Source organism: Sinocyclocheilus grahami, unplaced genomic scaffold (assembly GCF_001515645.1).
Source record: "Sinocyclocheilus grahami isolate Dianchi unplaced genomic scaffold, SAMN03320097.WGS_v1.1 scaffold905.1, whole genome shotgun sequence".
Classification (NCBI taxonomy): Eukaryota; Metazoa; Chordata; class Actinopteri; order Cypriniformes; family Cyprinidae; genus Sinocyclocheilus; species Sinocyclocheilus grahami.
This window is the reverse complement of record NW_015506084.1, coordinates 319,499-330,658: the sequence shown is the minus strand read 5'-3', so window position 1 is coordinate 330,658 and position 11,160 is coordinate 319,499. Positions and strand designations below refer to the sequence as shown.

Here is an 11,160-nt window from a genome sequence, read left to right as displayed (position 1 = left end):
TACGTTTTCCCAGTGTTATCCAGTCTTACTCAGTGGGTAGTGCCATAGTAGCAGTAGCTGGTCCTCTTGTGCAGGCCCTGGCCTACTCCAAAAAGTAGGGGTGCAGGTGGCTTCCACAGGACACTGGAAGGGGCGATAGCTGTGGCCTTTTGGTAGGATCCCAATTCGTCGGCCATCCGACGTGACGTCGAGAGTGACCGACTGAAAGGGAACGTCTCGGTTACGTATGTAACCCTCGTTCCCTGAAGGAGGGAACAGAGACGTCACGTCCCGTCGCCACAGCTCCTGTACCAACGCTGAGCGGCCGGGTCACCGGCTCAGCTCCTCAGCGAAAACCTGAATATGTGCTGCATCTGCTGCCTACTTATACTCACGCTGTGATCAGCAGCTGCTGGATGCAATAATCGCATGCCAATGTGCATTGGCTTGTTTAGTTTACACTCGAAGTAGATTGGTCCCTCTAAGCGAGATCCCAATTTGTGACATCTCCGTTCCCTCCTTTAGGGAATGAGGGTTACATACGTAACCGAGACGGTCACTCGTACAGTGAACAGCATAAAAACATTATTCACATTACTGACAAAATATATATATATATATTTTCATTGTAATAAAATGTTGCATTCCCAAATACAAGCTAGAACATTTGGCAATATATGAAATAGTTGAATAATTGAGTGTTCAAAGTCTGATTAACAAAACAGTTGACATATATTTGAATTTATTTTCCCTGTAGTCTCTGTATTTCAATAATTTTGACTAGCAACACTACCATTCATCATTAATCGTTCATTAATATTCAGCATATTATTAGCATACTGAGCAGATATGTAAATTAAAAAGTACTAGTACTTAGTAAGTTCAGGATATCCTTGGTCTAAAAAGTTACTAGTAACAACAACAAAAAAACACTAGTTCAATTTTTTTTTCTTAAGTATAATTAAATGCTTGTTTGAATAAGTAGTATCTAATAAATAAAAACTACATCTAATAATAAGTACTAGTATCTTGACAAAGGATACTAGTACCTAAAGAATAAGAACAAGTAGCTAACAAATAAGCACTAGTAGGTAATGAACAAGTACAAGTAGCTGATCTAATTGATACTATACTCTTAAAAATAAAGGTGCTTCAGAAGGTTCTTCAAGCGATGCCATAGAAGAACCATTTTTGGTTCCACAAAGAACCATTCAGTCAAAGGTTCTTTAATGAACCATCTCTTTCTTACCTTTTTATAATCTGAAGAACCTTCTTTCGCCACAAATAACCTTTTGTGAAACAGAAAGGTTCTTCAGATGTTAAAGGTTCTTTATGGAACCATTTAGACAAAAAGGTTATTCTATGGCATCGTGAAGCACCTTTATTTTTAAGAATGTAGCTTCTAAAAAATAAGTACTAGTAGCATGAAAAAAAGTACTAATATATTTGAAATATTAAATGTTAGACACTCAAAATGTCCTCATAAATCACCTTCTCATTGTAATACCTATGTCATACCCATGTCATTATACAAAATTGTGTCCTCATAAACCACATAAACTTGCACACACACACACCCTTATGTGTGGCCCAGACAATAAGAGGTCAGAGTGAAGGTACACAGGACCTAAAATGAGCCAAGGCTAATGAGTCTGAGTTTGAAAAAAAATATTAAAAGTATAATTTACAGTGAGTGGTCATTGAAAATTTGTTCTGATATACAGTATGATCTTCACAGAAAATGAGCCAAGGCTAATGAATCTGAGTTTGAAAAAAAATATTAAAAGTATAATTTTTCTTTTGATAAAAAGTGAAACGGGTCCCACAGATCCGAACACCATTCAAGGGTTAAAATATTTTGCTCTCAACCAAAATTCCTGATTGCATGGATTTCTACAGTTAAATGGCTGGATTTCACCTTTGGAAATCCCCCGAACAACGGTAATTTTGCTGTGCATTGTATGCTAGACCAACATAATTAACACAACATCAATTATTAGGCCTTCTATTATAATTAGTGCAGAAAATGTGATATTGATAAAATACATTTGTCTGTTTTGGCACCTATTACAAGGAAGTGTTTGCAAATGTTCTGTTCTGAGAAAGAGCAGAAGAAAGAAAAACGCAAACGCATGTCTATTTCTCTGCAACCCGGCAAATCATTTTATTGCTTTTCATCACTCTGTTATAGAACACAACTAATGACTTAACAGCCCAGTGGTTTTGGTAATTAATCTAACCAAAGCAATCGTGGAACAAGTGCTGAAGAAGACATCACTTTGCTGTGGATAGCAAACCTTCAGCAGTGTGGATCAACTCACATTTACGCCTCAACAAAACTCCACCCACCCAATGGTGAGGAAGCAGAATAGATGTTATTTTTGCTAAACAACAAGAATGCAATGCTAATTTGGGGAAAGTCTGCCAAACTGTGCTGTTCCTTGTTCTGCATATTTAATTTAATTAATTTAGCAGACTTACGAAGAACACCAATGTTAGAAACCTCGGGGAAAGAAATGATGACTTGGTGCATCTAATCTACAAGCTGTTTTAATTAAACTCTAACTTTCATCCACAGTCTCCATTCCGTTTCATAATTTTCACTGCCATTGACTTTGGATAAATTCCTCAACTTAATTATTAATTCCTACAATGTTTTCATTCAGTCGCTGTGGAATTTAATTAAAAGCCAACCTATTTTTTTTGGAATACAGTACCTGAACCCCAGCTCCCTCCCTCTCTACCTCTCTTTTGTAAAACAGTACATTCTCTGTGACCAGAACCTGCCTCCCAACACCAACGTCAGCCTGAAGATGATCCTCACCAACCCGGAGGGACGCAAAGAGAGCGACGAGACCGTCATCCAGACGGAGGAGGATGGTATGAGAACCACTTCCCAACCCTACTGTCCACAACAACATAAGTCTTTAAAATAACTATTAAAGGGGTCATATGGTGCGATTTCAAGTTTTCCTTTCTCTTTGGAGTGTTTACAAGCTGTTCGTGAATAGATAAGATCCCTAAAGTTGCAAAGACTAAAGTCTCAAACCCGAAGAAATATTCTTTAAAAAAGTTAAGACTGGTCCATGCGCTCCTAAAACGCCTCGTTCAAACACGGCCCCACTTGTCTGCGTCACGATTTGAGAAGATTTGCATAACGTCGCCCAAATGTTCACGCAAAGAAAGACGGCGTAACTTTATTATTGCTGCCACCGCCGCCGCCATGTCGTTGTAAGGGAAACAGGTCAATTTAGCTCAAAGGGAATCATTTAAGAATGTTTCAACCATGTTTTGACCAAAACTTAGATTGTCTGATTCGGTCTGATATCCTACATCGTGAAGATGCTGTGTGTTTCGTTGCGAAAGCGAAAATGCTTTGTTTGGCCTTCCAAAAGAGGACACGACTAGAAATCAGTGGTTAAGTTGTATTTACAACACTGTTCAATAACACTTCAACCCAAATATTCAGATGTGTGCAAAACATTTTATGGAGGGCTGTTTCCTGATCCTGGGAGAGTAGACTACAATGCCGGCTGTTCTGACTCACAGACTATAAGTACGTTTTCATATTTAAAGAATTTGCCACTGATAATTCAAACGCGAGTTTTGAGCAGTGTAGAGTAGCGCTTGTTGTTTGTCATTTCTCCGATCACAAATGCAGACATGGTTTTATGTTTACGCGGCGCAATGCAACACAGCGCGTAAAAAGACAGTATAAATTATTATAATCCGTAATTATGTCCCCACTGTTTTTAATGGGTTTTAATGTTTTGTCTCGTTGCTTCGGGACATGGCATCACAATATGGTAAGGGGTGTAACATTTCCGTCACACGCTTGAGGTATTCAGCCAATCGCAATGCACTGGATAACTGGCCAATCAGAGCACACCTCGCTTTTCAGACCGATGAGCTTTGTAAAAATCGACACGTTTCAGAAAGGCGGGGCATAGAGGAGAAACAATAATGTACAGTATGTGGAAAATAATGTGTTTTTTGAACCTTAAACCACAAACACATTTCATTACACCAAATACACAAAATAATGTTCTTTTTAGCAACATCATATGACCCCTTTAAAGCAGCAGACGATGCAACTGCAGCATGTACTTGTAAGAAACATAATATTATTGTGTCTTGATTTTTGAATGCTAATACAATGTTATTGTTATCTTTATGGTTATCGTGCTAGGTGTGAACAGGCATTATGTGCCAACTCATTTTTCGATTAATCGATTATAAATTCTGCCAATTAAATTTCATTGTAAGAAAAAAAATATTTATTCTGAATACTGAATTGTTGGTTTTTGGTCAATAATCGAATGATAAAAATGTAATTAATCGCAATACTGTAAAGTAGCATAAAATATTTGAAAATATGTAAATTCACTATTTCTCTCCTTTGCCTTCTGACTGGGTGAGTTTGGGTGGTGACAGAAGGCGGTGAAAGATCTAGATGCTCTTTGACTGTGGAGCAGATGTCCCCCTTAGAGACCAACATGTGCTGCAGGGACAGTCAAGGTTGATAAAAACTCACATGCTTCTATTCAAGAGAGGTATTACAGAAAAGAGTGTCTTTTCATAAAATACCAAATAATAAAATAATGCCTCTTAAATGGCAATACAATTTTATACAGTAGCATCTGCCATCTGACCAGCCTATCCCTTTAGTTGCAAAGCTGGATGTCAGTAAATAATTCATCATCTCAACTCAAACCTCTTTCTTGCTCAGAGAACTGTTTCAGCATGAGTTCACTTTTACCTTCTGGTGAGGTCAGCACGTGGGAAACAATCTGATTTACCATTTGTTTACTGTCTGGAAATTTGAGCGGTGGTTTTCCTCCATCTGCATCCACGTAAAAGTACCCCACTTTCCCCAAAGCCATTACATCCTCTTTTCCTCTCCTGGCCAACTTTCCTTCTAACTCACTCATTTCACTGCCCTTCTTGATCCCTCTCTTCATATCCATCCTCTTTCATTTCATGCTTTTTCTGCACCCTAAAAAGCCTATACCTATCTTATATTATATTATGTCTAATGAGATGGTATTATTTTGGTGCTTTTATTTCATAAATATATATATATATAAAATCAATAAATTATGAAAGTGTAAGTGTAAAAATACATGTTCCTGATACAAGTTTTTGCAGTCTTGCATTCATCTACACTTTGGCAGGGACCATTACCATTGCTGCTGGTCTTTCTTGTTTCTAGCATACTTCCACACTCGTTCTCCATCCCCTTTTCTCTCTGTACCTCCATTCACCCCATTTCTTTCCATTGGCCCTAATTCCCCCTGAGAGACTCTGAGTGCAGTCTGCAGGAGAGGGAGGAGCAATGGCTTACAGTAATGCGTCAGCCTTTTCTCGTTTAATGTACTGACTGCAGCATTGCGCTGAGATGGGAGCTCATCGTTTTGATCATTTTACCACAAGCCACTTTGTCAAGTCATTTCCATATTTATTGATGAATGACTTGCAAACAGATGGTCCAGCTTAAGTTAGTTTTTTTGGATGGGCAGTCCGTTAGTCGTGTAGATTCCCATAGGAAAGACCATTGACAAATGAGAAGTCTTATCTGAATAAATTGTTCTAGATTCTCTTCTAGATTCTTATTCTGCTTCCAAGATTGCTCTCCTGAGACTTCAGCAATCTCATGTGTGTCACACTACAATTTTAGTGTCTCAAACTGTGCTCAGGTTTGCCGAATGATAAACTCTGAAATCATAAGTCAGAGATTTCAATGAAAAACTTCTTGAAAAAAGAAATTATTGTCATGTCCAGGACGAAATTATGTTGAAGTATTAAAAGTTTTTAGTTTCTATTACTACATTCATAGGATTTATGAAATAATTGAATTTCAGCAATGGACTCATTTGTTCTTTTTGTGGGAATTATATAAAAAAACAAAAACATGTGACAGTTAAATAATGAAACATAAATAAGAACTAAAATAAATAAAGACAATTTAATTTATTTAATTATTTATGAAAATATATATGACAAAAACAAAATGACTAAAACCTCAAATGAAATATGAATATATATATATATATATATATATATATATAACAACAACAACAACAAAAATCAAAGTACCACACTAGTATATTAATAACATTAAAACAACAGTGGTTCAGATAAAATAAAATAAAATAAATATGATGCATTACAAATTTGAAATGTAAAGATTCAAATAGAATGACATTATTGTGTTAGATCTGATTCACATAATATTAATCAGATCTTCCCCTTACATCTACACCCACTATTCCACTGAGTATCACTCCGGAGAACAAAACTAATTAAAGCAAACAACCCCCCTTTCTCCCATCACTCTGCCCCTCATAAGCATCTTTCTCTTTCCCTTATTCAGGCCATCAATTTTCAGCCAGCTATCATATCTCATTATCTCTATCCCTGATAAGACATTCCCTTGACTATATGTTAAAGTTCCTCATTGCAGTGTCAGGGAATGACAGCAAATAATGTAACAGTTGTGAGCAGAATTTGTGCCATTTTATCTTATATGTGTTATATTAGTGAGCTATGCTACTATGGAGATATCAAAAGGTCAAAATGTGTTATATCTTGAAAAAATATAGTTTGGCAGAAGAATGGACAATGCAGGAGACCCACAAAAAAAAAAAAAGTATGAATGTTTGTTTGCATTTGATAGTCATCCTTTAATGAAAGCCAGATTGATATGTGTATGATGTTGATTTATTTAAACAGTGTGATACTTCACAAATATACATTTTTAAAATCAGTCATAAGATGCCAAACATCACGTCAATTTGATATTTGAAAGTACTTAAGTTGTAGGTTTCCAGAAATAAAAACTGAAATGAAGAATAAAAATCACTTATGAATGAAACAATCCCTTTCTGAAAATATCACTGGATATTTTATATGCAATATTTATATGAAATTAAGGTATTAAGATGATGTTTAATTAATTGATTACCACTTTTGCTCCTATAAATATTTAAATTGCCATGTTTTTTTCTTCATATGCAGTATATATACACGCTTGCAGATGCATTTCTGTTTATATGTTTTTATTAAGTATATAAAAAAAAAAAAGATTAAAATAATGATTGTTGCAGTTTAGGAATTGATACTGGATTAATCAGAAAAAGAACATTTTTATATACATTTTGTATAAAATGCATTACAAAAAAAAGTTGTAATATATAACATATCTTTGAAGACAGTGCATTTAAAAACAGTTTGCATTTAGAAATGTCTATACCTCACCTTCCTCCCCTGGGAGATGATCAATACCCATAATACATAACCACAAACACTAATGTACAGTGGTATGAGGTTCATATTGCTACTTAACAGGACAAATGGGGAGTGGAGGGAGAAAGAAAGAGAAGCTGAGTGAAAGAAAGAGAAAGGAGAGTGATGTATAACTATACAGTATCTACCCTGTAACAGGACTCCATGTTTGGCTCAGAACAGCCTGTGACATCAACATATCATAAACATATTTCAGAGCCTTCGGATCTTACGGCTGGATTAAACCAAAGTCCCTTTAAGGACAGTCAGTCCACTTGGTGGCCAGAGGGCTGCTATTTTGGAATCATGCAAGTACAGCTGGGTCATTCTCGATGGAGAAACTGTAAAAATAAGATGTACGATTGGTTAACACAAACCTTTTCACACAGCATTAGTATTGCAAGCGTCACACTATTTAACTGGTTACCTTTGACAGTTAGTCAATGCTGGTAATTGCTGTATTATCATTATCATTTTTTAATAATAAAAATAAAAACTTTCTCCATAGACAGCCATTTAAAAGTAAATCCTGTAAAAAATATTGTAAAAAAAAAATAAAAAAGCCTTTAATCTCACATGGCTTTATTTTACATTTAAAATAACTCACAAGTACATAGATGTGTTTTGTTCGTTTTATTTATTTTCATTTTTTTTTAATTAAGAAATCCTGCATCCAAAGAGCATAGATTTATAGACTTTGTACCCCAGTAGATTTTTTTTTTGGCATATTTTTGATGTAAACTCTGTAAACTTTGATTACAATTTGTCCCTTTTATTGCTGTATACTCTTAAGTACTATGGCTTTTGTTATTTTTACAATTTATGATTAAAATCTTTAAATGTTAAATGGTCTTTAAATGTTTAAATAGTCATTTTAATTAGGAAATTGCTGCTATGAACCCCCCACAAAACAAAAAAAGTGTAGAGAATGTCCACACAAAGACGCATAAGTAAAAGTTCAAGAATTGACCAACCAATAAAGTGGTTCAATTATGTTAGATTATGTCTTGTGCTAATTAGCATGTTTATGATGTCATCATACCATAAAGTCAGCCCTTTACATCTGTGCTCACATATTGTATTTTAATAAAATCAAAATCCAATAAAGCTGTTCTCATTTACAATTTTTACATTCTCTATCTGGAATGAGTATGAAATAGTGACTGAAATGCATCACAATCCTGATTTATAACCACAACATTGCCTGACTTTTTTTTTTATCTAATACATTTATGAATTTCACAGCACACCCTTTGTATTATATTCTCTTCCAAGGAAAGAAACTAAGGCTTGTCAAGAAAATTGCTAGATTTGTTATGTACTTTTTGAAAAAGGTACTAAAAGGGGTATGAGAGGTCACTAAATCTAACAGCTGTTGTGAAGTTGGCAACACTGACAGCATCTACATATAAATAAGATAATTTCCTTGCAATCAGGTGGGTCCTATACTGTCATGGTGCTAATTTGCAGCTATGATAAAGGGGTATTTCTGCCTATAGGGGTCCAGACGTGTTCTCCTAATAATGTCTGTCCTAATAATGAGGTGTGAGGGACTAGTGATGGTAGAGGAGATACCACGACTGCTCTTCACACGCTCTGCATGCCATGACATTACACACGTGTGCTCTTGGACTATTTATAGAGCCCTGTTCTTATCCACTTGTTTATTTTCCTACACGTTGCACAGGACAAACTGTATTGACATTTCATTTAATTCACAATATTACAAGCAATGTCCATTTGGTACTATTAGAAAGCTGTATTGTTTGGCAACAGAACCATTTTAAGAGCCATTTTCACCATTTAACTTCTCTGTCTTTCAAGATCTCCCAGGCCTCTGACAAGTGAGTAAATTATCTTCTTTCACAGCACTGATGCAGTATCAATTCTTGTGTTAAACACTATAGACTTTTAAATGACAGTTTACTTTTGTTTTTCTTACAGCACGGACGCAGACATATCTGATGAACTCTGATAATATATGAATGAGGGTTGTTTATATTGCAATGAACCTCACATTCTATCAGTTGCAGGCACAGCCGATAGGAAAAATTTTAATCAAACCAGCAGCAAAACTGTGTCGTGTGTCAGAATGACGATTCGCCTCTAAGTGGTGCATCTTCTCATAACCTGATGGATGTGCCGCAAACATATAACATTTTATCATAACTCCCCGAGTCCACTGGGAACTCTACAGATGATGCATATTGACTGTCTGAGTTCATGCTATAAAGGAGAGAGTGAAAATGACCTAGTTTAACGGCCTCTAATTCACCTTCACAAGCAGTAAAGAGAACAGGGAGGGGGGCTTGCTTGGAAGAACCGGGCCCACCTGCTCAAAAAGAATGAATGTAGTTCAGTGGCGAAATTCAGTGAGCTCAGCATACTGTTGTGCAGTGTGATTCAAGACTCGCACAGCGCAATACATCATAAAGACACTCTAAAGCAGAAAGCCACACATCCTGCAGCTGAGGTAAAGTGAATGCCTTTTACAGTGAGATCATCAGATTTTGATGTAAAAAGTATGTGCAGAAAAGAGTAAAAATGGAGAAGGTCTTTCAGGGAAGTAACCAAAATGTTCAAGATTTGTGTAAAAGTTCAAGAATCCGTCATTGAAGAACCGTTATCGATTGGACGCTAATATGAAAATTGGGGAGGATGTGTTCCCCCTTAAACTCTACTTGGTTACGACCCAGTACAATGGACATGGCTGGAAGGACAATTGAGAAGAAAAGGCAAAGTCACGAGAGTATTTCAGTCACGTAGTGAGATGGATTTACTGCATTGGATGTGAAGATGTTAAGTACGTTCTTTGATAGACCTAGTGTGACTAATGATCGCCATCAATATCGACCAAATTAAAACATCTGATGCCAACATGATCATGCCTACTTGATATGTACGATGTATTGATAGTTTACAATTTTCTTTCACCCTCTATCCCTCTTGTTTCACAAGAGTTAAGAGAAGGAACCTAGTCCTCCCAGACTATATCCTCTCGAGACATAGAAACCTGAGATCTTTCAACAAATCAACCCCCACAAACAGCAACAAGTACATAACCCGGCTTGTTCGGTTCTCTCAAGCCATGTAAAAACGGCAGCATTTTGGCAGCCGCCCCACTAGGCAAGCGTAGGACGGTGGGCTCATGAGTAAACAGATAGAGAGGGGGACAAAGTAGGGGAATGATTGCAAGAGACTTACCAATCAGAAGTGTGACGACCAGACCGGCGTGGACTACATCGCCGGACCGCGCACACCTGTGCAGGAATGATCTTCTGTCTTGCAACTCCATGCCAGACCGTCTGCCCACTTGTGCCTGTCTGTCTGTCCCTGGTCAAGTCTTCCGCTGTATGTCTTGGGTGGGATACTGTAGGTCTGAGGGGCCACAAGGGACCTGACACGAAATTAGACTTTCAGCTGGGGATGTCTTGCGGAGTACCTCCCTGTCCTCGATCCTCCTTTGCAGTATGTCCCCGTAAGGGAGGGAGAGGGAACTAGAGAGCGAGAAATACGGAGGCAGCACCTGATCCGTTGCTTGATCTTCAGATCAGTGGCTCTCAGTTGCCGGCAGTGTCTCGCTGATACTCTGTCTCACGCAGCGTGGTTGTAGATGCAGGAAATGCTGCATTCATTCAGCGGCAGCTGCAGCGCAGAGATCCACTTTCAGTCTGGGGAAGAGACTGTCAGTCTTACCCATGAATAGGTGCCGCATGCTGGGATGAGTGGCCAGAGGACGGGTGGAAGGGGGCAGTGTGTGTCTGTAGCCGGCGCAGGAAAGAACGAGCCACTGCAGAGGCACGGGATGAGTGAGAGGGAGAGAGAGAAAGATGGAGAGAAATAAGGGAGGGTGGGAGAGTGTGTGAGGTGGGGATGGGTTTGTGTTGTAGGGGGGGG

At 37.5% G+C, this 11,160-nt stretch overlaps 1 protein-coding gene across 1 annotated transcript in view; it reads right to left on the bottom strand.

Annotated features, from left to right (window-relative positions):
* The window catches only part of LOC107564054 (sodium channel subunit beta-4-like), a 27,991-nt gene extending 16,928 nt beyond the window's left edge, over window positions 1-11,063 (bottom strand). The window contains exon 1 of the mRNA XM_016249052.1: window positions 10,468-11,063. Within this exon, the coding sequence (XP_016104538.1) occupies window positions 10,468-10,558 (91 nt within the window). The 5' untranslated portion in view covers window positions 10,559-11,063. The remainder of the gene's footprint in view (window positions 1-10,467) is intronic.
* Window positions 11,064-11,160: the final 97 nt, after the last annotated feature.